This window comes from Scophthalmus maximus, chromosome 3 (assembly GCF_022379125.1).
Source record: "Scophthalmus maximus strain ysfricsl-2021 chromosome 3, ASM2237912v1, whole genome shotgun sequence".
NCBI classification, from domain to species: domain Eukaryota; kingdom Metazoa; phylum Chordata; class Actinopteri; order Pleuronectiformes; family Scophthalmidae; genus Scophthalmus; species Scophthalmus maximus.
In genome coordinates, this window is record NC_061517.1 from 3,883,144 (window position 1) to 3,909,918 (window position 26,775).

The following is a 26,775-nucleotide window of genomic DNA, read 5'->3' on the forward strand; positions in this document are numbered from 1 at the left end:
AATGAATATTGCCTACAATGAGCATGTAAGCAGATCCGTGTGCTTTTAATACAGTCATTTAAAAAAAATGGTATCCTTATTTATCTGTCTGGGCTCCGCACATAGTGAATAGAATATGGAATACGAATGAACAGCGTGAGTGAAGTGCTGATAGCTACAGTGGAATCCAGTAGTAGATGAGCAGAAGCAGGGGTCACTCTGAATGTTGTTCTGAATGAATTATTAGTGAGCTCACATGAGCTACATGGAGAGAGCCAACATACAGCCAGGACCTGCAGGCGACACTAACCCCTACTTCCTGTGCTCATCTATTTCACAGTGGGTTGAAAGTGCATCCCGAGACGCGTCCGAGTCGAAGCAAAGAGCTTTGCTTTTCCCACCGTTCAGCTGTCATCGAATGCTTTTTCTCTAGAGGGGGGGAACATGTCCACAAGCTACAAGCACGCTCGACCTTCCAAGAGTGAACCACACTCGGGCGCAAGCATCTCGGAGAAAAATCACAAAAATAGCTCCATCTGTCATGGTGCTTTAGCGTGTTATCCTCCGGTTCCCTCGGCGGCCCGCGGTAGTAATCAAACTTTAATGTCCACGACGGAACCGAGCGGTTGTTTGGTGAAGGACAGAGTCTGCCACATTCTGTGTGTCAACAACAGCCGTGCAAAGACTGAAACCCAGCAAAGGCGTCAGTCCGTCTCGCAGAACTTCTCGAGTCTGTCTGTGATACAAACTGAAGCAGGTCACGAACGCATACGTTGATTAAATAAGACACTGTGTAACTCCCTAAAACATGGGAACTGTAGAGTCTTTGTGAGTCTGTGCTCACTTTCAAATAAACTACTGTTCATTATGATAGAATATGTCAACTACTGCAAAATTTTGGGTCAATACTTGGGGGCTAATCAGCTATATTGGCAAAAGAAATAATAGATTATTACCAGATGTACACTTTGAATACACAGTCTATTATAAAAACGTAAGAGGATTAAAGGGTTAAAAACAAGATTAGAACCTGTTTTCATTCTCGTTTTGATTGACAGGTACTTAAGCACAAAGAACGGCACCAACTGCCTAAAACTCTACAGGGTTACATTTAATTCTTTAGAAGTAGGGTGTGTGTCCTATATAGTATTTTTAAGAGGATGTACAGTACGTGCCCATGGTGCTTGGGGAAGTTATGACACCGAAGCAGGACAACATGGCTGTTCCAGCAAAGCAAGACGTCCCTTAATTATTGAGTCCCGTTCCTGGGGCGACAACATGGAGTACCAAGCCGTCACCAACCACAGCAGCGCAGAGGGAGAACAGGGGGAAGACGGGAGCGGAGATGAGTGTTGAAAATCGAGGGAAACGTCGAGAACGCGAATTGGAGTGGGAGACATTAACGCCGAGTCTCCGCCCGCCTCTCGCCAACTCTGTATGCCTCCAACATACCTTCATTTGTCTGTATTCCTCTCACACACACACACACACTCTCTCTCTCTCTCACACAGCAGATTGTCTGCTGATAGAATTCTTTTCATATTTTAGTTTTAAATTGCTGATGTACTATCTACTATTTTTTGGGGGGGGAATGATAATATTAGATTAACTTTTATCAGTCTACTGTCACTAAACTTTTTATATATAGAGTCCAAAATATAGATTATGCCACAATCATTTCAGATTTATGAATTTTTTCTTTAAAGGAGTTGAGTGATGTGTCGCTCGCCTCGTTTTTTCCGGGCCAAAGGTAGACTGAACAAAATGGCTGTTGAAACAACATCCCTCCTCGTCGCTCACGTTGAACACGTGTCCGAGACCTGACGGGTTACATTTGATGACAGTAGATTCTACTCGGAGCACCTAACATGCTTTTGTACAGTATAGGATATATATATATGCAGCAGGAATACACGCTGAAGTCCCAATTCATTTGAATTCCTGTTCCTCCCCTGAAATGAAGTTGAATGAGCTGCGGTGGTGGATCGCAGAGTGAAAAACGATTACATGCAAAGAGCCTCTTGGCAGATTGAACGGGACGGGAAACAAATCAACGGTATTTATTTGAGGAACTATTTAAACTGTACAATGGTTAATGTAATTGGCTGCCAGAGGGCAGTTTGTATATGTTAGTTGGCAAATATATATGAAACGATATATGATATAATAATCTCCCCAATCTGTTAAATTCCTGGAAGCAGATATGAAGGGTGCACTCGATGCTCCTCTGGGACGTGTTGTCAAAGAAACTGTTCCTGATATTTATTTAAAGGAGACATTATGCTCATATTCAGGATCATAATTTTAATTTGGGTTATTACTTGAAAAGGTTCACAGGCTCTAATGTTCAGTGAACACATCAGTTTCCAGCGGCTCCTCTTTCTCACAGCCTCTGTCGGAAACGCTTGGTTTTTAGCTCCTGTCTCTTTAAGGCCCCTCCCTCCCAATGAAGCCCCAGTCTGCTCCGATTGGCCAGCTGGCTCCACTCTGTTGTGATTGGTCAACGGCGTAGGAAGTTATAGTTGTAGTTGGTGGCCGTGTTGTAGGGCAACAACAATGATAAGAGATCGCAGCGTGATTGGTTGGACGCTCTTCTTCTTCTTCGTCTGCGTTTTTTTTAATGGCGGTTGGAGTTTTCCCTTTCCCCTGACAGTGGCAGATATTAAAATGTGCAAAAGAAGAGAGATCGAAGCTATAAAGATTTAGCGAATATTGTTAGAAAGAAAATACATGAGATGTGACGTCGTTGTCCGCCATCAGACGTGATGATACGCATGCCCAAGTGATGAACCAATGCACGACATCATCCTTATCGTGTTGTCGGCCTCGGGCGTCTGACACTCTCGCTTTAACCGGCTTTGTTGGTGCTAGACATGCTTCATGCACTTCCGTAATGCGGTGATGTCACAATCTTACGGAAGTATCGTCCGGGCAACTGACGAGGCGTTTGAGGCGCCTCAGGCAACACTGTTTTCTGTCTGGGAGAGGGACTTCCTTTTTTACTGTGCAGACCTTTTACATACACACAAAGTAAACTTAGACGACACAGCAGAGGAGAGGGGGAAATGGAAAAAGCATAATGTGTCTCCTTGAGATGCCTCCTGCTTTCTTTCTCTTGAAGTGGAGAGATTTTAGCTCGCAGACCCTTTCTCCTAGATGCTTTGCGTGTTTGAGCGTTAACAATGTGTTTGATCTCCTCACTCTCCTCTGCACTAAGTGGAACTGATGCTGCACCTCGTGGGGTTTGGGTTGTATTTTTCCACCATTAGCCAAATACGTTCGTGCTCTACCTTGTCCGGTCGCGTCACATCGTTTCCATTAGTACTAAAACTCTTCTCCCCCCCCCGAACATCTTAGAATAGCTTAACCACGTCTTTTTTTATACTTAAACTCTGTTCTCGATTCTCTCCGTTGTCTTCTTGAGTTCTCCTCAGCCCATTTCTCTCTCCTCCTCCTCCTCTTCATAATGTGCTTTTAATGTATTCACAGAACATTGCCTCCACCACCTTGAGACTTTTCAATCTTGTATTATTTTTCTCCTCAGCGTTTTTCCTAATGAGATTTCCGCCCATGCAGAGCAATGGAGTACAGCATTAATAAGACAGCCCGAGTATTGTGTTTGGCATTAGTTTCATTGAAAGACATTCCGCCGCCTGCTAACATCGCCTCCCCCTCCATCCGAGCTGTCATTAGCAGAAATGGGAGGGCCGGGGGGGGGGTGCAAGGCCCCTCTTTAAACACTATGTGGGATAATGAAATCCTGATGTTCATTAATGGAACTCAATTAATTGAAGGAGGGAAGTGGAGGCAGATGAGGAGGAGGACAAGAAGGAGGATGAACAAAGTGCGTCTCCCCACCCCTGACATTCAACGGCTGAGACGTTAAGGGGGGAGTCGGCACAGCCCCCCACACAAAAAGGCATTATTTGACTTCCTTCTTTGGGACTTGCTGAGCTTATTAAAATGCTTAATAGGTTCCATTAACTTGTAACACACTAAAAACTCATACAAGCTGGGAGGGGAACATGGCTAAGCGGCGGGGGGGGGCAAATCTACCAGATATTTAGGTTTATTCAGCGTGAAAATGCAGCCACAGGCGCTCGTAGTGTCTCCGTATTGTGTTTTTTGAATGTGGACTTTTTTTCTTGTTGTTGTTTGTGCTGCAAGGTCTGTCTTGTGAATGCAAAAAATGTGCGTCTCCCTTTTCCTGTATGCATGTACAGCCACCTCACCTGTGTGTCTGTGTATGTCGGAAGCGACAAAGAGGAGAGCGGCACAGAGGCTCGTATCACCAAAGAGGAGGCAGTCAGCCAATGCTCAGGAGGATGTTTACTCTCTCATCCTGTAGCCGAAGCTGGGTGAACTGATCTACATCTCTTCCCCTCCTGCTGGCACATTGCACTTGAAATAGGCTGTCACCCAGCTCTCCATCCTCTCAGCGAGCCGCCGGCAGACTGGCCAGCGGCCGCGTTCGCAGGAGGGAGGAATCGCCTGACAACATCACCCACCGCCACCACACAGAATAGAACCTCGTCCTCTTCCACTCTCCGTGCGGCTGACGGGACGTTTTCTGCATTTGCATGTGAAAGAGAAAAAGAGTCTCCTTTCTTATATAGATCTCAATTCAGTGATACGGACCGAGTGGCCGACGCTCCCCACTCTCCCCCCCCCCCCCCTCTCTCAGTGACTAAAACGTGCGCTGTTGTAACTCCTCCGCTGGCTCAGACAGTCCTTCCGGGACGCCTGCTTTTCGGTCCCAGAGTCTTTGCTCGATAGCCCCCTCGAACACGGCGACTTTAACGCAATTATCTCCATAATAGTCATAATCTCCCTCTAGGTCCATTCAGAGCCTGAATAGGTGTAATCATCCCCCGGTACTATTTAGCTCTGAGGAGACACAGAAGCCTTCCAGCTTGTCTTTAATACCTGGCAGCTCCAATTCCTTCTAATCCCTAGTTCAGCGCGGTGCAGGCGAGGCCCCCTCCATCACATCCACCAGAGTAATCACAGTCATTTCCTGCTAAAATCTAGAGGGTCATTTAGTTGTTTTCCCCCCTCTCAAAGCATTGCTATTTAAATTGGGCAGCGCTAATGTACAAGATGATGGTGGGGCAGGTGACACTCACACAGTCTGCGGGGCACTTTAACACCACATGTTAACTTGTCAGCAGCTAAGTCGGAGCCGGTGGGAGTAATGGCGGTGTTAATGGTGCGCACCAAAAGCTGACTGGTGTAAAATACATTCCCAGCTCGGCAGCTTGGTACTGGAGCCCGGTCCTGTAGCGTTTTTCTTTTTCTTTTTTAATTCTGTCTTCACGCCCGGCCTGTGCAGCAGTCGAAACAGAGGAGGTGAGAGTCAGAGCATCTTTCACAAAGATGAGGGAGCTTGATGTTTTGCTATTCACCTCAGGTGCTTGTCCACACGAGTCGCCACAGAACTCACCCTTTCATCTCTGCCTCATGACTGTTAACCATTTCCCACCTGGCTGTTTGGTAGGCCATCTTTTTTTTCTCCAGTGTTCCGTGATGGAGCTAATGAGGCGGGGGGGGGGGGGGCATTCAGAGAACGATATGAGCAGGAGTCATATTTTTTTTGGAGTGTTATTCACAGTCCTCGTGTCCTGTGTTGGAAATAGCGGTGAGGTCATTGCACACTTTGCACACAGTTTTCATGCCCAATCAAGCCCAGCAGCGAGCTGCACCCCCGCGTGTGATTGACTGGGGAAGGGAGGGAGGGAGGAAGAGGAGGAGGAGATCGTTTTGGCTGCGATCAGGCGTTACCTGGCTGCGACAGCACTCGTCTCTCTCTCTCTCTCTCTCTCTCTCTCTCTCTCTCTCAGCAGCTGAGGCTTGTCACAGCTGATGGAGTCCCGCTGTGTTCGACCACACATGAATGCAAACACACACACACACACACACACACACACACAGATGCCCTCGCTCGGCTCGGCTCACTCGCCGTGGACGCAGTGTTGCAGACGGTACACAAGCACTACCAGCGGCAAGATGCAGGCACCCGGCGTGCCGAGATATCCTCCCTGGAGTCGTGCTCATAACCCTCATGAATTATGGAACACGTCTATTATCTAAAACTTCAGGAATATCAATCAGGGGAGAAGAAGAAAAAAAAGTAACATTTGTTTTCCTGTTTTTTTTTTCCTGTGTAATTTCAGAACGGAGTCGGTTGCAGAGAAGATGCTCACAAACTGGTTCGCCTTCCTCCTTCACAAATTCCTCAAGGTTAGTGCACCAAGCAACACTTAACTGTACGAGCTTGTGTTTGTGTGTGTGTGTCGACATGTACAAATGTGAATGTGTCCCGTGCATCTTGTTCGTGAAGTTTCTAAATTAAAGCTATGATTGCACCTTATCATATTTGTAGAATATGTGGATTTTTTATGTTGTATGTTGTGAAGTTCTCTCATGTGTGTCAATCTGTGTGTGTGCGTGTGTGTTCGCAGGAGTGTGCTGGGGAGCCGCTGTTCATGCTGTACTGCGCCATCAAGCAGCAGATGGAAAAGGGGCCCATCGATGCCATCACTGGAGAGGCCCGTTACTCCCTGAGCGAAGACAAACTTATTCGCCAGCAGATTGAGTACAAGACCCTGGTACGTCTTCGCTCCGCGAGGCGCACCAGACGCATGCACGCAGGTTCACGTATTCACACAGAGGCAAACACACACACACACACACACACACACACTGTACCGTAAAGGACAAGGGAGCACTTGACTCAAAAGTTGCTTGCGTGATGGCAAGCTGCGATAACGGTGGACCAGCGGAAATTATTTAATTTATTGTTGCTAAACCGTTGTTACGATGGAATAATTGTGTTCTACTGTGCTCGGTTTCTACCGTCCTGTGTGGGAAGAAAAATAACTAATGATCTCACAGGCGCCGGTGTTGGTCCAACATCAGGGTAGGTGGCTGTTGAGATTGGAACACACCGATCCGACCCCTCTACACACACACGTACACAAAAAAACCACAAAAAATACACACACTCACAGCCAGCATGCGACTTGAAAATGCTCTGATTGCTCCGACTGGAAATTTGGCTCATTACATACTAATACCCCAGCAGAGCTGGAAATTGGTATCCCGCCGATGGTGTGAAATTAGATTTCGGGACGCCAAGCGAAAGCGGAAATGGTTTTCTCGAAGCCGGTGCCATGCTCCTCCTGGGAGACTTTAATGAGGGCGAAGCCTCCAGCTGTACCCAGGTCGGGCGCTAACAGGACACCTCTTCCCTCCTCCTCTGCTCCCTCACTGATGTTCATTTTCATTTTCCCACTTCTTCCTCCTCCCATCTGCACAATCCAGATCCTGAACTGCGTGAACCCGGACAACGAGAACAGTCCGGAGATTCCCGTGAAGGTGCTGAACTGCGACACGATCACCCAAGTGAAGGAGAAGATACTGGACGCCGTTTACAAGAACATGCCCTATTCTCAGCGGCCGCGTGCTGTCGACATGGACCTCGGTACGACACAAACACACACACACACACACACACACACACTCACACACAATCCAGAAGCTCACAGATGCAGTTGGCAGGTGTAAAGTCCTTCATGCCCACAGATTAATGTATCAGTGCGAGGAAACCAAGCCATGTGTACAGATGATCAGTGCATTAGTGTGATAAAAGCTGTGTTCCGGCAGCTCAGTCAGCCGAGCCAGCGCCACTGTGCCGCTGCCAGGCCTTCTATCAAACTGACTGACGCTGTGCGGTGCATCCCTCCGTCTGGCTGCTTTCACTGCACAGTAGATGGAGACAGAGAAGTGTGCGTGCGTGCGTGCGTGCGTGTTTTGCGTCTGTGACGTCGCCGGCTGGCTGGCTGACCCAGGTACGAGGAGCTGACAGACGGGCTCTGCAGCCTCATGCTGGGCTCCGCTCCCACGCAGTCTGCCACCTCCATCCCTACCTGCCCCCTCCCTCTCGTTTCTCTCACTTCGCATGGGTGGAGAGAACAAAAGCCCCGCCTCCCTCCCTCTGCTCACTGTAAAACAGCTCGTCATCCATTACGCCGCAAATACGACCGTCTGTCCGTCCGCTGTCCTCGCTCTCTTCTCACCCTCTCACCGCCTCGAAGCGATATAACTGAAGGCCGTGAGAATAATTGAATGTGTTCGTCTGTGCGAGAGTCTGTACAGCACATGCCCGTATGTGTAAGTATGTGGCTGCTTTTTGTGTCGGGTTAGTTTTTTTGTTTCTCCTGCAGAGCGAGCGGAGTGTAGGTGCGACAGTTTTCAGAGGACGTCGTGCCAAGCGGGGATATCATGTGTTCCCATGGCAGAGGCACGGAGTAATAAAACCCAGCCAGCAGAGGAGAAAATCAATGATCACGCCCAGCGTGAGAGCCACAGTGGCTGTCCACTTCCTCATCAGCACCCTTATTATCATTTCATTACCCCGACAACAAGCCGTCAGCCGCTGCCCTCAAACAGCAATGCTTATGTTTCCCCCTGCTTCCTATTATTTTTTTTCTCCTTTTGAAAGGAGGTGGTTATCCTATAGATCACTTCTCATCCAGTCTCCTCTTCTTTTCTCTCAAACCCCGACGGGCCGACCGCTGCGTACGCTAATGGAAACGCCGTCTCCCCTGCCCGCGTATACGTCCTGAAAATGTGTAATGTTTAATTAAGATGCGTGTCCGACGCCAGAGGAGGGGCACACATGCCGAGAGCAGTACAATAACGTCGGCAGTTGATATCTACTCGTTTGGGTGATGTGCGTAGAGAGTGCTCAAGAGTGGAAAAGGAGGTTTGAAAGAATAGTTTGTTTTGTGTCATAAAGAAGTCGTACTTGTCTTAGCACAGATCATGATTTAGGGAACTGGTTGTGAAGGCACACATCAAAGTATTACCCACATCTGAATTCAGAGCACGTGTCCATCTGGACTAAGGGTGACCAGACTTCCAGAAAAATATGGGACAGTCCCCAATTACGAGCAGTTGTCCCGAATGGCGGATCCTGTCCTGTTTGTCCCAAAATTAAAACTAAACCAGAGGCCTGATTAATTATTGTCTAATAAAATATAAAATCCTCTGCATTGGTTACAGCAATTTCAACTACTGTACAGTAGTTACACAAATTAATAATGACGGAAGGAAATTAAACCATTGCTGACGTGGAGCCCGCCGTGCCAGGACCTGTGACCACTTGACCACACCCACCATCAACTCCCCTGTCCCAAATTCCACCCATTGTTTTCATATTTAGTGCGTATATTGAACACGTATCGCCAAATGTCTGCACTCAGACCAAGACTATTGGCTCTGCTCTCTCTGTATATATGACTATAATGTATAGTATAGTTTGCATGAGCAGCTGTGTGTAACAGCGACTGCGTGTTTGCGTCCTCAGAGTGGCGTCAGGGGCGAATGGCTCGCGTGGTGCTGCAGGATGAAGACATCACCACCAAGATAGAAAATGACTGGAAGAGACTCAACACTCTCATGCACTACCAGGTAAACACACACACACACAAAGGCTTCAGTGACATGTTTTTCTTAATTAACTCTCAAACTTCAACCTCTTTTTCTTTTCTTTTTTACAAAGAAAATGCTCACTTTAGTTCCATTTCTGCTGCGGCTTTTGTTATGCAAATCTCAGCACACACTGTACCTTGCCAAACTTTGATGTTTTTCCTGCTGATGACTTTTAGGCAGCCAATTTTTTTTAGCTGCTCATTTGCATTCCCCCACGTCTGGTGTAATCCCAAGGACTCGCAGAGTAGGGGACAATTACGGCGCAGGTGGCAGGTGGGATGAACTCTCAACATCTCCGCCGCCGCCACTTCTCCCTCCTCCCCCCCGGAGAGAAGACGCCGCTCACAGAGTCAGGAGGACATGAGTCGCCCTCGCTCTCGCCTCTCTGCCCCGTTGACTTCTCCGCCGACAACAGTTAGTCACGCTGTGCCTGCCTTGCTTCTGTCTCCTCACATGTACAACCCCAGTGGCCCATTGGCTCCACTGTTCCCCCCTTGTTAAACAGAGAGAAAAGTGGAGGGAAGCAGGGTTTTTTTTTAAGGAGACTTTATGGCTGCTGAAATTGTAAATTAAAAAGGAGACAAAGAGCCGGTGAACTGTAGCCAGAGAGAAGGAAAAGAAAGAGAAATAAAGAGGCGAGGCAGAATGTGAAGGCCGGCCTCTCCACAGGTCACCAGTCCTGCGCAGCTCGCGCTCAGCCAGCTCTCATTAGTCAGCCATCTGCTTAAAGACGGCACGAGTCCTCGGTCCTCGCGCCGCTACCTGGTCAAGAGCAGAGGTCCGGGTGGGACGGAGATGCAGCTGTGGCTGGACGCCGGACACATGGGGGGCAGCGGCCCGGGAGGAGATGCTCCATCTTTATGCAGAAGAAGGGGGAGAGGAGGTCTGGCAGGACTCAAGCCGTGATGGCGGGGGGTCAGTCTGAACTCCTGCCCCGGCAGAGTAGGCAGAATAATTTAACAGCTGTAGGAGTCATTACAGGAAGGGACACATCACAGTGTCCTTCACAGGGGAACTTGGCACCATGCAGCTTCTTTCCTCCTCCTCCTCCTCCCTCCCTCGCTCGTCACCCTCCTCTCTGTCCTCACCTTCACTGTCTCAACTTTTTCTCTTTTTACATTTTTGCCATGTTTACTCCCACCCTTTTTCATTTCCCCTTATTTTCCCTCTGCGCCCACTGAGCATTGTTTTTCGCCTTCATTTCCTCCCTTCTCCCTTTTTCTTCCTCCCTGGCTCCGAGCATCTCTCCCCTCTCTGGTCTCTGCAGTGCTTTAATCCTCGATGAAGCAGTGCAGTGTGTGTGTTTCCACAACGTAATGGGCTCCTCTGTCGATGTTGATGGTCTTGTTGTTTTGCTGCTATTCTTTGCGTTGCAATCTGTCAGCCGTTGTTAGCCAAGGGAAACGCTACGGGGCAAACGGTAACACGAGTGACACCCAATGACAGATCTGACGACTGCTATTGATCCCACATCTGAGGCTCGCAGAACAGAAGGCCGCAAAAACTGCAACTTCAGAGGAGATGGAGACTGGCTGCGGGGCAACGCGCGGAAGAGGGAGGAAAAGAAAGAGAGAGAGAGAGAGAGAAAGAAAGAGAAGGAAAAGGGCAGTTGCTGGTCAGGGAGATGGAGCAACATAGACACTTGTGCATCATTACTGTTTTGATGAACTGGCAGTGGCCCCTGAGGGTGAGCCTCGGATGTGTGTTTGCATCACACACACCATGTCACCGCATTGGCAGCTGCAGCAGCAACATCTGGCCGCCTATCACAGCAAGAGAGCACAGCTCATTAGGCCCCAGAGTGTAAAGCCTGGAGAAGATAAAAATGGGAAGTTGTCAAGTGGAGGTCGGGAGACCGGGCCGTCACCTTGACTCTTTGCTAATTCTCCTCTAACAGAGACACGGGGGGCCGGGACAGGGGCGGCAAAATTCACAGGGGCTCGCAGCGTCGCCAGAAACCCCCGTTGGCTATTTACCCTGCCTCTTGGGAAATAATAGTTTACATAAACTGGATATGGAAATGTACACCTTCCCAACTCCTAATATTAAAAGACATAAATACACACAATTAAAATTAGCTCATAATGTTTATTCAGCACCTTTGCATTTCATAGTCAGGGCACTAAACTCCCGTCCTCCCTCCCTACTCTCTTCTCTTGTATGTACCATATCTTTCTTGGAAAGAGAGAAAAGAATAAAACCACACTCATATATATGTATACACACAACGCATGTGCACACATGTATATCGCACAGACCCACACTGCACATGCTTATACAGACACAAACACAGGAGTTGTGATGAAAGATGTATGGGACTGGAGAGCTTTTGGATCTTTGGATCTGTTGATTAATCTTCCTCCCTGTCGACGCAGAGCTTCTCATCACATCTTTCATCTTTTCACCGACCGCTCGTCATCTCGGGTCTCACGCTAGTTTGAACCTCGCTGCTGGACGTAGTCACCGGGTGCCGGTAAAGTGAAGCCAATGCGGAGGTGCCTGAAGCCTGCAGGGAAGAAAATTCTCTAATAACGATAAAGCACCATATGTATTGGAGGCAGATCGGTGCATGGTTGCGGGTGTAGGTGGACGAGCTGTCAGCCAGACCACACCCCCAATCCTACGTCTGGTTGCAATAAAAAACAAGATGGCGTACTGCAAACTGCCACATAATGTTTGTGAGGACAGTTGGACAGTGTGTGCTTTCTCGGCGAAATTGTTCCCAATGTGCAGATAAGTGACTTTGGCTGAGACTGCCTGAAAATGAAAAGTAAAGTTAGTTCTGAAACCTCCGCCCGCCGACCTCTGTCTGTCCTCCCCTCTGCGTTGACGGAACAGGGAGAACAGACACTGATGACCACACCGGGCAGGAGAGCCTGCCTCGCTAGATCCTGTTACCCACACTTGCAGACATCACTCGGGGGCATTTTGGGCTATTTTCAACTGCCCCGGACACAACGGATACTACTACATCGCTATCTTTTCATTAATCTAATGCTGCTGCTGCTGCTGCTGCTGCTGTCTCGGCTGTAGCTGAATACACATCCCTGAGGTGGGACTAGAAGAGATTTGGGGAGGAAGAACATTCCCTGAGTAAATACGCTAAACAAATAAGAGTTTTCCATTGAAGAAAAGCGACGTATTTGATTAACCCTGAGTCATTTCTCCAATACCAGGGTTTTAGTGTTTGTAAGAACTTGCGCTGAACTTAGATTCTGTCAACGTCAATCTTTGCCACAAGGCCACGCCCGTGGTGTTCCACGGAATACAAATCCTTTGATCGTTCTTCTTTAACAAGGTCTTTAGATGACAGCGACCGAATATGGAGTTGCTGTGATTGATCCTCTAGGAGGAGGTAGTTAAAGTGTGACGTTAGAAAAGGATGCAAAATGCGCCAAATTTGCATGCAAAATTCAAAATGGCTGACTTCCTGTTGGGCGGAGGCAATGGCGCCCAGAGGCTCTTTTGTAGGTCCTGACGTCATCCACATGCCTACCAAATTTTGTTCATCTACATTGAAGTCCTGCAGACGGACTGGCATTAAACTCTTCAAAAGGCGCCGTGTGACACCCGAGAAAGAGAGAGAGTTATATTCACATGCAACGGCCCACCATACATTTCCTCATTCCTGATGACCGTTGCTCATGTGCACAGGCTGCGCGTGTTTCCAAGCTACTGGGCAGAGAATGATAGGCATCCGGATCTGAGGGCACCAAGGGGAAGCGGGCCGTGGGTCGTGTTGGCAGAGAGCAGAGAAGTGAATGATAGCGGCTGACCACACTCTGCTGTCTGGTCAGCTCGACACTGTCTAATGGAAGGTCTTATCACACAGCCCTTATCATACCTGCCCACTATCAGCCCCACACTGGATTATCCCTGAAGGGCGAATCTGCACGCCTTCAATCATTGACTCTATCACAAGGACCCATCTCTGCTGTAGCCCCTGTCAGCCGTAAAAAGCGGAGAGAGAGTGAGATGGAGGGAGGGAGGGAGGCGTAAAAAGGGAAGGGGGGGGAGCAGAGAAGCTATTTCATGCTCTCCAGGGAAAATGTATCATCGAAAAACTTCACGGAAGTCCACATTGTTGGTGTATTAGAGTTGCCATCGTCAGCCAAGAGCAGAGAGCTATAGGATGGAGGGGCCAGCGGAATGAGGTTCGGGAAAGCAAAGATAATTGGGAAGGAGAGCAAAGGGTCGGAGACCTTTGTTGTGTGGGGGGGGGGGGGGGGGGGGGGGGGGGTAGAGGTTAGAGAGGGGGGAACATTTCTCATTTCTCTTCAAGAGGGTCTGGGAGCCAGAGCAGCATCTGTAAGAGGATTCCTCCAGATTTCATCCACAGCTTCACGCGGCTCTCCGGCAGAAGCCAGATGGCAACTCCAGCTAATAACACTCGCCAAGATTAGTTTGGGAAGAGTGGGTGAGAAACGGGGGTGAGGACGAGAGCTGCGGGGGAGAATCAGAGGCGGCTTGTTCTCCAGAGAAAAGGAGGGATTCTGTAATTGTCCATCCCCACATCCAGCGGCTTATTTTCCAACAATGGATGGTGCTAAAGCACATGAAAACAGATTCTTTGAGGTGTCCCTTTCGGAGCCCTGGCATTTTACTATTGTTTTACGTCTCCGCTGGAAGCTCGTCGGCTTTTTGTTCTCCGGGTCTGAAGCAGAGATCCGTCCTCGGGGTGAGGCTGAAAATGCCAGCCAGCGAGTTGTCTGTTGTTTCAGCTTTCACGAGCAGAACTCAGACTTTTTGTTTGCTGTGTTAACACCAGCATTTGGTTGTAATTAAATTGCCATTTAATGATGCGCCGGTACGTTGCAGTCAAGATGACCTGGATGTTGGGGACGACCTTGTCTAATGTAGGTTGAATCAGTTGTGCGGAGATCATCTGAAGTGACTGGGGCTCGTCACGTAAGGCCCAGAATCCTTTGTAACTATAAAACGCACGGAGGGAAAGAAGGATGAAACTCAAGGATGAAGTGTCTGCTCTTACTTTTCGACACATCGTCTCTGACACAGCCTCCTCTCTTCATCCTCTTTGTCTTTGCGTCTGATGCGACGCTGCTCTAATTCTATTATTATGTTCTGTGTACGCCGTTTCCTTTTAAGTGTGCACGCCATGAGGCATTCGGCGCTCTGTTTCTGACGGGCTCCCCGTTTCCATTCTCTTTCCCTTTGCGTCGCGTCATAGTTTTCAAACCTTACATCATGCCTCTAATGTTTGCGAAGGGGATGACAGTGACAGTCGCGCTGCGCTCCGCGCCGATGGAGCCGCGGTCGCGTCCAGCGGGGAGCACGACGCTGGAAGTTGTGGAGAACGTCTGCGATGTGTTTTGTTCATGGTATTGTTCACTTAGGACCTGACGTTCCCCCTCGTGCAGTCTGCAGTTCCAATTACAGTTTGGAAATCATGCTGCCCTGTGTCTCTCCTCAGGTGTCCGACCGCTGCGTTGTGGCTCTGGTGCCGAAGCAGACCTCGTCGTACAACATCCCGTCCTCGGCCAGCATATCACGCAGCTCCATCAGCAGATACGGTGAGTCACCTTGTTGCCACTCTTTTTTTCACGCACCCCTGCTGTGGCTTTGACACGATCACGTTGATTTGCAAAATCCCCCCCCGCGGCATTTGTTATTGGTGTATTACGCAATTATGGGTGGAATTGAACAGTTAATCAACATGTTAATCCCATGTAGAAGTAGTCTCGTTGCTCTGGTTGCTGCACAAACACATCATAATGGTTCTTTTTTTGTTATATCAGTTGTTGTTTCAGTTATGAACAAAGCCAGATTCCCTCTCCTCGAGGCGAGGGGTCAGCTCTGTTTGGAGGCGCTCGGCTTTTTCGCTGCAGAGGCGGGCGGGCAGGCGGGTTTGCAGGCTTTTTCTCTCTCCAACCGTGTGTGCTGCAGTTTGCTTCGCAGTTCACGTCCAAACTCTGTTGTATGGTGCCAGATTGGGAAAAAAAATAAATATATATAAAGAGAGAGAGAAAGAAATAAAGAACAGGTGTGAGCGAGAAAAAGCCATTATTATATTGTAATAAAGATGCTTCATGTACAAGACAAAGTGGCCTGCTAGTTTCATGCACACACACATGCAAACATAAAAATGGACGTAGTCGTCGGGTCCGGAGAGAGAAGCTAATATGGAAGTGCCTGAAACCTGTGTTCTCTGGAATCACCAGCAGAGGGCGACTCCACTGGTTGTGGACGGAAATTTTCGCTTGATTTGTTTAAGTCAGTGAAGATGGACGACATGACAGTTCTCAAAAAGTGGAGCCAAAACTTACTTGATAGCCCCCTGGTGGCTGGCTGCAGTATTGATCCTCCATGTTAAGTCAAAATTCACTCAAAACTCATTTCAGGTAGTTCTTATCTCACTGATGTGTCTTCAAGTGTTCGTTTTTCTTAGAAGTTTGATTTAAATTAGTTATTTGAAACGTCATGATCACTACTACTACGCAGACTCTGGCTCCAAATCACGTCATCAGTGCATGATGGCAGCGGCGCTCAGCTGAACGCTGCTTTGAAACTTTTAAGATTGACCGTAGAAAGAGAGTTGGCAGCGTCCTTGTTCCTCCCAAAAAGTCTGAACCTGAAGATGCTCGGAGAAAGATCTTCCATCGTCGGGGTTATGTGCAGTGGAATAATGTGAAGTGACATTTGCAACAGAGCCGATGAAGACTGTCTACGACGACCTTTAAGAGACTGCGGAGTCATTACTCCCTCGCACAAAGCACCGTGATGTTGTGGTGCAGAGGCAGGACCATGATGGATGCGTAAAGCGATGCAAACAGGTGTACTGTCACGACACCGTGTGGACGAATCCTCCGGATGCATTGTGCCGTCAACTTCCTTTAATCTGGAGCGTTACGTGGAGTTACGTTCAAATCTCTCAGTCGCGAGGAACGTTCGGAAGCCGTTGGGAAACTGCGGGGAGCCGCAGCGAGGTCGCACACTTTTCTCTTATTCTTTAGCTCTTTTTTTTTCATTTTGTTTAGTATTATAGTTTGTTGTCTTTGTTCCCCGCGGTTGCTCAGGCACCCGGGTTGGTTGTGCGTGGAGAGGGAAGCAGAAGCTCTGCCGGCATGAGCCCGTCCCTCATCAGTCACCGGTCGGCTGCACCCCGACACCTGCTGATGGATTCGTACCAATTTAACGCTCAACACTTAGCATCTTGACCCAATTTACACCCCCCGCACCAGCGGCGCCACCACCACCACCACCACCACCCGCAACACGCTCCCCTGCTGCCTGGCAGCGGGTGAGGGAAAGGCTGCAGGTCCGTGGTGTGTTAGGGGAGTTTTGCGAAAAGGCCGCGGGTGCAGGGCAGACGGAAGAGGATGAGTAAAATAGCAAAGCAGTAAAAAAAAAAACAGTGACTGGATTAAGACGGGATTTGGGACCTCAATCCACCCTGCGTACAGCCACGTATAGTCAAAGCCCCTTGCTCAGGCCCTGGTCCCCGGGGGCCACTCCACAGCTGCGAGCTGGTCTTATTTTGGAAGGTGTAAGTGGCTGTAACGGCAGCAAAAAAAAAAAAAAAAAAGAAGAAGAAGAAGGCGGCTTTGTTGTTCAGCTCCGTCTTTTGAAGGCAGGTGAGAAAGCTTCTCTTTGAGATCCTGAATCTCTAGAGCCGGCTGCCAGCGGTGGATGCCGGCTAATTAGGGGAAACTGAAAGCAGCATCATTCTGACTGAGTGCGGCGCGAGGAGGCTGCAGCACGAGAGCAGAGACTTTAGAGCGTGTGCGGATGGACGTATGGATGGATGGATGAAGGAGGGCGACTGCAGGCGCTCGGCAAATTAGGGATCTTTTTGATGCACTGACTAGCGAGTGTGACAGGGACATCTTCCAACATGGCGTCGGCAGGGACGAGCCAATTATTCATGTTTTTTAAAGAGGAGCCAGACACAGACAGCGAGGCAGATATTATTATTATATAAGTGGGGGGGGGGGGGACAGAGAACGAAAGAGTGTTAAATAATTCAAGACAGACGGGAATAAACACGTAGCGTTTTGTAAATTGCGTCTGTCCTGCACATTGTATTTACAGTCGCGTGGAAAAAAACTGGTGGCAAGGTTTTCACCCATCTTGTGTGTTGTCAACTCGGATTCCAATATGAATCGGGATATACGTCTAATCAATACGTCTAATCAACGCCCCCCCCCTTTCATTACGTTGCTGTTCTACGATATTATCCACCACTGCAATTTCCTCCACAGCCTGACTCAGATGCAGGACTCAGCTTTGTAATGAGTTACAAGAGAGATGGAAATGAGAGAGCGTGTGTGTGTGTGTGTGTGTGTGTGTGTGTGTGTGTGTGTGTGTGTGTGTGTGTGTGTGTGTGTGTGTGTGTGTGTGTGTGTGTGTGTGTGTGTGTGTGTGTGTTGCTGGTGAGGTTGTGTACGTGGGTGTGTTGTTTTAGCTGAATGCTTACATTACACAAAGGGAAGCTTCTGTGAACACAGACGTGACGGCTTACCGATAATTCTGTTCTCCTTTTGTTTTTTCCCGCGACAGACTCTTCGTTCCGCTACACGGGCAGTCCCGACAGCCTTCGATCGCGCGCGCCCATGATCACGCCCGATCTAGAGAGCGGTGTGAAGGTGTGGCACCTGGTGAAGAACCACGAGCACGGAGACCAGAAGGAAGGAGACCGCGGCAGCAAGATGGTCTCCGAGATTTATCTGACCCGGCTCCTGGCTACCAAGGTACATCACCGCCCTCCCGTACATTTGGTTGGGTCAGTGTCTGTGCTGAATTGTCTTAACGTTTTTCGTGCCGTTGCTGCATTCAGGCTTTTGCTTGTTTGTGTAATGTGTCGCCTCTCGTTGCTGAATCTCTGTGCGCGTCCTCCTCTTTCCTCCCAGGGTACGCTACAAAAATTTGTGGACGATCTATTTGAGACGTTGTTCAGCACCGTGCACCGCGGCAGCTCTCTTCCCTTGGCCATCAAATACATGTTTGACTTCCTGGACGAGCAGGCGGACAAACATGCCATTCATGACACAGACGTACGTCACACGTGGAAAAGCAACTGGTGAGGAGCTTCTTCTTCTTCTTCTTCTTCTTCTTTAAAGAAAAGTGACTTTTACGCCGTAACATAAGTCTCACTTATCTCTTACTTCTTCTGTGTTTTTTGTTTTTGTCTCGATCCTTCCAGCCTCCCGTTGCGTTTCTGGGTGAACGTGATCAAGAACCCGCAGTTTGTGTTCGACATCCACAAGAGCAGCATCACGGACGCCTGTCTGTCCGTCGTGGCTCAGACCTTCATGGACTCCTGCTCCACGTCGGAGCACCGCCTCGGCAAAGATTCCCCGTCCAATAAGCTGCTCTACGCTAAAGACATCCCCAACTACAAGAGCTGGGTGGAGAGGTAGGAGCCGGATTCTGATCCTCCCCCTCCGTCACATCTTTTATGCGTCCTCTTGAAACAAAAGCTGTGATCTTTGGGGGGGAAATTGTTTCATAATTCTCCTTTTTCTCGCCTCCACTCCTCGAGCAGATTATGTAAAAAAGCCTTTTGTGAGTGACTGTCAGCAGGAAGGCATTGTTAGAGAGAGTGATGTTATGACTTAAACATTTCACTATTACGAGTTGAAGTCTCAGGCGAGCCATTACATCGACTACGCAAGTCTCTCTCTCTCTGTCAGCGATGCCAAACGTTGCCCCTTGTGTCTGTCCGCAGGTACTACGCCGACATCAACCGCCTGCCGTCCATTAGCGACCAGGACATGAACGCGTATCTGGCGGAGCAGGCCAGACTCCACTCCACGGAGTTCAACATGCTCAGCGCGCTCAATGAGATCTACTCTTACATCAGCAAGTACAGCGAGGAGGTCAGCGAAGCACACACACACACACACACACACACACCGAACAGGAGCGCTGTCAGCGCCTTCTCCTTAGCGTCTGTGGATTTGTGGTAGGGATCATGCAAATTTGGGGAAGAGATTTGAAAAGTGTCGGTCGAATCACGGAGGTTCGCACAATTTGCAAAAGGTCAGTTTTCTGTAAAAAAAAAAAAATAAAAATAAAATCCAGAGCAGTCAGAAATAGCCGAGGTGAATTTTAAAAAGCGTTGGTGTTTGGAAGAAGAAAGAATGAAAGGAAACTGTTATTTTCATTAGTATAATTTCATTGTGTTATTGAAACATCCTCCACATTAACACCACCTCCATCCTGCTCCTCTCCGAGCTTCTGGTGCTTCATTCTGCTCCGTTATCTCAGATTCTTTAAACCCCCTCTTTCTCTGCCTTTTCTCATGTAATGGCTCCTGATGCATTAACAGTATCATGTCGTTCACATTGGTTATGATTTACTGTGCATTTATATCCAATGTAGTCTCTCTCCTGAGCCTTGTGATGTACTCCTCTGAACTACATACTTACCTCCTTCACTTTAACACATTTCACCTGCAGGCCCGGTCCCATGTGCAGATTGCGTAACAAGCTCCTGCCTGAGTAGATCAGCCGCTAATTACAGGCGAGACTGTGAGCACAAATTGAAATGAAAAGGCGCACTGCAAATTCAGCCCGGCACTTTTTAATGTGTGCATATATATGATTATGTATCTGGCCCTGGGTATTTGCAGACTATTCATATCTGGCGAGAGGTTAGTGAGGTCAGCTCCAGCGTCTTCAGTCGACTTCCCCCCAAAGGCCCGGAGGTCTAGCGCGGCCTGAGCGTAACAAGGCAGCGCGTCTGATCTGCGGAGTAGAAAGTGAGCGTCTACAAGCTGTCGGCGCGCCGCGCTGTTCCTTTCAACCTGCGCCGAGTTAGAAGGAGCTACCTGCTGCATACTGTAGGAATCATCGGCAACACACACAAACTGTTACTGTTAGATCACGGGGAACATAAAGACGGAGGGAGGACGATAGGGAAGGAAGAGAAAGAAAGAGCCTTCATGGAGACATTCTGCTTCTAATGTCAGCTCCTCCTCTGGGAAGCCTGACCTTTATGTTGGACCACAGTTTCTCTCTCTCTCTCTCTCTCTCTCTCTCTCTCTCCTTCCTGCTCAATTCTTCTCTTCTTTTTCTTAACCCATAATCCAGTCAGCGTCCCCTTTATTTTCCCTCCATGAATTCCATACACTCAACTTCTGCGTCTTTTGCAGCTCATGTACACAGTGATGTGCGCACACACGCACACAAACTCTGCACATCGTCGCTCCCGCAGCGTCGCCCGTCTCTCCGAGCGCAGTGCGTCATAAAACAAGCTCATCTGGCCCCGGTAGCAGTCGGCCGCTCTCGCTCCGCCCCGTCACAATGGGCTGCGTGTCGGGCTAACCAGGCCGCGGCTGCAGCCTACTTAGATGGATTTGGGAGATGGCAGTGGGAGCTGCACCTGCATACAGTGCTACAGATTAATAATAAATTGCTATCTGGCCCGATGAAGAGGATGAGGAGGAAGAGGAAAAGGCTCTGCTTGCAGCTGCCAGCCTTTAAGAGCACTTAAGCAGATGAGTGGAAGATGGAAGGTGTGTGCAGGCGGATACTGAGCTCTGCAACAGGACAGGGCAGCAAACAAAGGTTTGCATGCCGTGCAAAAAGAAGAATGAGCAAGAATGTTGCCGACATGTTTTCCCGACATCTAATTTTTAACTACGTGAAACGGTGGCGGGGCTTAATACGGCCGGCCAACGGAGAACTTGCCACGGAAAATAAATATTGTGATCGTGACTGGCTGAAGGACGGAGACGCTGAAACGACGTTCCCATCAGCGGAGACATGATACACCTCATAAAATGTCTGAAAGCACAAAAATAAACACAGCGCCTGTGTGTTGTTTTACAGCCGCGGGAGTTGGCTTGACAAAATGCTCGTACGAACCAGATATTTCATTAATATTTATGACAGATTTATTTTTCCTACCTTGGCTGACACACGCCCCCCGGAGACTGGCCCCCGAGTACGACAAGGAGACGGAAGACTGAATAAAGTGAAGGAAAAAAATCATTTTTTTGGAATCGGAAATGTGACCCGACGTGGAAAATGCTACATTGTGTCTGTGTGTGTGTGTGTGTGTGTGACGCGTTTCCCTCCAATTGCCATTAATTATTCATCTCTCACCTCAGAATATATCTAAATTACATATCTCATAAGCAGGGCCAAGGAATTTATTTTGGATTCAACAATCAATTATTGAGTCAAACACTTCTTTTTTTTTCCGCGGGCGAGTGTAGACTGATGTGAAAATGATCCACTGTAGCGAAACCATACGTTCAAATAGAGGCTGCAGCATTTGGATCCATTTCAAAGGTGCAGAAGACACACACATAAATATATATTTAACTATCTTAACACTCATATGAAAGGCCTCTGCGATGCATGTCGGTGTCGCCCTGACACAGATTCAGCCTGACGGGGCCGACACCAGATGAGAGAGATCAGAGCGGAGTCTGTCTGAATCCCCTTTTGAACCCGAACTTGACAAATGCCACATTTTCAAGACGGGAGGGCTCGGAAGATAAAACGGGAAAAAGATAATGCGCAAATATTTCTCCGGTGATGTAATTCTTTTCTCTTTCGTGTGAATTGTCTTTGCAGAAACCTAGAAATCCCTGCTCTGCTCTCACCAAACCCTTTACGCTCTACTAAACGTCATCAGATCTGATTCCGTGAAAGTATGGCGACGAGGATGTTGTCACGTTGTTTTTTTTAAACGGCATCTGACCAATTCTTTGTGGGCTCTGTGCAGATCACCGCTGCCCTGGAGCAGGATGAGCAGGCGAGGAAGCAGAGGCTGGCCTACAAGGTGGAGCAGCTCATCTCCGCCATGTCCCTGGACAGCTGAGAGTGACCCCCACTGACGGACTGACAGAGAGAGAGAGAGAGAGAGAGAGAGACCACAATCGTTACTGGACCCTCCCGAAATGGTGGCACATTATTTACCTCTCATCGTGGGGACTGCAACCACGACCCAGACCTGGGATCTGCAGCCAGACAGTCATGCAACTGCATTAATTTGTAATACTCCCACTTTCCTCTCATGATGGCATCAGCTGAAGGGGCCACAGACTGAGACAAGGGCCCCCGCAGCTGGACCTCATGGTGGCATAAGGAAAGGTGCATCAGCAGAGAGGGCAACAACATCGCAACAGCTTGTATTTTATTTATTTTATTTTTTTTGGTTTGTTTCTTTTTCTCAAAGGAAATTTTCTCTCAGTTTAACAGGAAATTGTGTGTGTGTGTGTGTGTGTGAGCGTGTGTGTGTGTTTGTGTGTGTGACTCCTGCAAAGAGTTCTCTGCTCCGTCAGAAACTCACATCCAAGTGTGAAATGGAGACACACGAGGAGCACAGGAGCCAATCTCATGCTGAGTTTGCATTCAGATTTTTTATTTTTGTACTTGTACATTTGAATATTATTATTATTATCAGTTGCAGTTGAAACCTCCACCCAGGACGCTGTTCAGTGTTGGTGTACAAAGAAAAGTGTGTAACACTGCAGCAGGGCGGCCACGGAACACGTCTTCTCTAACCCCTCGCCTCCTCGGACGCCACGCGTCACCTGGCACGGACAGAGGCGTCTGCTCTCCATCCAATCGGAAGTGTACAGGACGCCACGAGTGCCTGTGCTCGTCACGCGGCGCAGCTCAGCCGGCGCAGCGTGATGCTTGCACCCGAGCGGAGGATGACGGAGGGGAAGTCTTCTGTGTACCTAAGGAGACGACCTTGTGATTCAAACGTCCGAGGCTTCTGCTCAGCAGTGAGGTCATCTGTGTATGTACCGATCGACACTTGCCAATCTGTGTATGTGAATGTACAAAATGTTTTTGTTTTTGTTTGTGTGTGTCTGTTTGAGTTTTGCCAACAAACAAAAGGGGGCTCAGTTGAACTGAGCGCCCTTAGATATTTCCAGCAGCTCGTCAGTTGTGAACAGTTCCGTTTGTCTGTCCTGCCCACCCCCCCTCCCCCTCGCAGTCCGTCCAGCTACATTAATTACCCATAAATCACTGTTCTGCCAGAGGGGAAGAGTGTGTCGTCCGCATTGTGAGCAGTTTAGTAGATGCCAACGGCCTTGAATAAAGATGGACGACTCATCTCCGCCTCCTCCCACTGTACAAAAAATGGAGCCAAAACATCCCGGATGCGGGAGCTGCCATCTTGCACTGGTGACGTTATTTGGGCATCGAGGTGCCGCCGGTACACGCGCTCGACCAATCACGGGTCAGCCGTCAATCACGTTTCACGCCATTTCCAAACATGAACACGATGTCCCATCTGCTAACGCCGAGGGGGCGGGGTTTGTGACCTATGCTGCAGCCAGCCCCCAGGCGTCACGTCGTCCATCTTTTCACCCCCGTACAGTCTGCGGTGGCGAGACCGAGCGCTAGAGACTCTCCACGATGTATATCTCTTCACTGTTCGTATCTCTTTGGGAACTTGATCGACTCTCTGTGTCCTTTGCGCGCACCGCTAGCGCACATCACACAGCTGTTCGAGGGTCCATCTTTGATTTGATCCGGTGCCAACGAGTCTTCGCGCGGACGACGGGAAGAAGCCGAGCTGCGTGGGTCAAGTCTGACCCGAGTGCCAAAAATAAAAGACCCCGTCTTTTTCCCAGATTCGTCGCTTTTTAACGTGTCAAAAATCGGTTTATGCTTTACACAGAGAGCAGAAAGCTCTCGCACTCTGGAGAGCGCGGAGCCGGTTGAAGTCCAAGCTTGTCGAACTGGAAAGGCGAGTTCAAAAAAAACAAAAAAAAACTAGGTACGAAACATAGGCGGGGAGAAAAGAGATCTCGGGATTGAGGAAGAATTCAGAAACACACACACACATAAGACGGAGTGTGTTTCATGTCGTGTGGATGCGTCTGCTGACTTTAAACCAAACAGTCCCGAGCCGGAAGGCCGGTGTGACCTTCCGACCTTTCTGGCTGGACGACAGCAAACTGTAGATTCCGTCCTCTGGATACGCAATCTTTCATTTTCCTCCGAGATATATATTTGCTTGTTGTTTACATCAAGTACTTGAAAATATGTAGTATTAAAGGTTTGTACAGTATTCTGCAAGTGTGCGTGTGTGTTGAGAGTGTGCGATAAAAACACCATGAGTGGGTGAAAGGTGCTTCTTTTCTCCGTGGCCTTAGATACCCACCTGCTCACTGTTCCCCCGATCTCATTAGTCCTCCACTCCAGCACAGTTTGTGTCCGTGCTTTCGGAGCCCAGTGGGTTGCTTTTCTTCTCCTTCCAGTGACTCCTGGCCCAGGCGCTCTGCTGCGAGACAAAGTCAGAGGAGAGGTGAAGAGGGTACCGGCCCTGACTCTTGGCAGACGGCGCCTCGCTCGGCGCTCAGTCTGCCTCACGCCGTTTGAAGAGAAGTGGCGAGAAAACGAGGAGGGAAGGAGCGAGAGAGAGAGAGAGAACCCCTTTAGCTCCAGTTTCCTGCTCCAGCTTTGAAGCCGCCCTCTGATCTGAGTCAGTTGTGTGCACAGTGTGATCAGGAGATGGAGAGTAGAAGAAGAGAACATCAAACGTAGGCGCCAGGGAGAAATGTAAGATGAGGCGATGGATGACTGACACGTCGTTGCCGAGTCTGGCCAGTGGGGGCAGGAGTGGGGCGGCAGGAGCCGTGATTCGCTCCCTCGTCTGGAACAAGCACCTTTTCACTCCCATCATCTACTGTAGATACACGACGGAGCGCGCACACACACACACACACACACGGAGCTTCTTCCTCTTTTGATTAAGGCGTCTTCCCAATTCCAGCGAATAGAATTGTATCCTCGTCATACCTCACATTGCTTGTAAGGAGTAATGCTCTTCTGTTTCTTTTTTGTTTTAAAAAAGTTTTATCAGGACCTTAAGGCCTTTTCCTTTTCCTGAAGGGATGAAATGTAGGTTTATTAGAGTCCCGTCCCCCCGTATCCACAACCGCGACGAACCAAATCAGAGGCGCAAATTAGCAGAGAAGCGCCTGTGATTTTTCTCTCATAGATCATGGAAGTCAGGAGGTTTCCTTTTGTCTTGTGTGAGAACTGTGCACGCATTTTAAACCCATGCTTTAGTTGCACGTAGAGCCGCGCCGCCAATAGTCTGAGTGCGATTCTTCCCCCGAAAGGCCCCACTCGTACACGTCTTAAACCACAGCTGAATGCACCTTTTCTATGTGAAAGAGATGTTTTTTTCTTCCTGTCTTTTGTTACTTATGGCTCGTTTCCATGCTGTGCGCTCAATTCTGGGAAGCTTTTTAAATTCAGACTGAACTGAGGAGAGGGAAAGTTTTGTTTACTGGTTTTCTGCAGCGCAGAATATTCCGTCCGACTGCCCGTCGTGGTGTGGACGGATGCTCACGAACGCGACCTCATTTCAGCTCAAGCTGATCGCGAACTGAAGATGCTTTGTGCACTTTTTTTTTTTCTTCGGCGTAGTGTGTTGCCGAAGAGATGGTGTCGTGGTGTTTGCCTGACACGCGTCATCATTCCTTATATGAAACAAAATAATTTCATCTGCATTTTTCTTTTTGCTTTGTTTGTTTCATGGCGTCAGCGAGAGGAACTGAAATCCAGATCAACGTATTAATCTCAATTCAAAATATCACACACGGACTATAAAATGAGTATCCTTCCATTTTAAACACGTTGTAAAAACAAACCCTTTGTAGACACTGGAGTTCTGTAAAATAGTAATTTTCTGGCAATGATGATGACGACGACGATGATGATGATAATAATAATGGCTGTCTGTTCTTCTTGTTTTATAAAAGTGTTGTGAAAATTGTAAGAAACTTAAAGTATTTAAAAAAAGGTTTGTTCTCTTGTTTTTTTTATTTGCTTTGGTTTTGTTATGATAATATATTATTGTGTACTTATTGTAAATATGAAGCACACCTATTTTGCAAGCCAAGGATTCACTTTGTACTGTTGTTATATATAAATAAACTTTGCTGGTTAAAAATTGCATAGAGCTGAAATCTGTGTTCAGGTCTTTTTGTCGAGACAAATTTAGACGAGACGTAGAGCAGAGAGGAGCTCAGTTCACGTACAGAACGCTGTTCTTTTTTTCCGATATCGATGTTACAACTCCAGAAAGTCATGACATTTCCTCCTGACAACGTTTAAAGATGTGAAGGAGAATTCATAAGGAAAAGACAATTGGTGCTCAATAAATATGACTGCATTTACGCTCTTTTTGTGTACCAACTTTATTTATAACACATGGAAGAAAAGAAACATCGACAAACTCAGTACTCTACAGGTTCCCTGTCCAAAACATAATCATGCTTCTTTAATTCTTTAAAAAGGCTGTTTTCATTGTACTGTATTCATAGGGTACATTTAACCATCAATTACTCATAGGAAG

The 26,775-nt window shown here is 48.3% G+C and overlaps 1 protein-coding gene across 2 annotated transcripts in view; it reads left to right on the forward strand.

Annotated features, from left to right (window-relative positions):
* The window catches only part of plxna2 (plexin A2), a 173,173-nt gene extending 146,787 nt beyond the window's left edge, over positions 1–26,386 (forward strand). For both annotated transcript variants that reach the window (XM_035645035.2, XM_035645036.2), the window contains 10 exons: positions 6,153–6,219; positions 6,441–6,587; positions 7,303–7,462; positions 9,350–9,453; positions 14,906–15,005; positions 17,992–18,182; positions 18,342–18,511; positions 18,635–18,847; positions 19,160–19,310; positions 22,171–26,386. In XM_035645035.2, the coding sequence (XP_035500928.2) occupies positions 6,153–6,219; positions 6,441–6,587; positions 7,303–7,462; positions 9,350–9,453; positions 14,906–15,005; positions 17,992–18,182; positions 18,342–18,511; positions 18,635–18,847; positions 19,160–19,310; positions 22,171–22,266 (1,399 nt within the window). In that variant the 3' untranslated portion in view covers positions 22,267–26,386. The remainder of the gene's footprint in view (positions 1–6,152; positions 6,220–6,440; positions 6,588–7,302; positions 7,463–9,349; positions 9,454–14,905; positions 15,006–17,991; positions 18,183–18,341; positions 18,512–18,634; positions 18,848–19,159; positions 19,311–22,170) is intronic.
* The last annotated feature ends 389 nt before the right edge of the window (positions 26,387–26,775 follow it).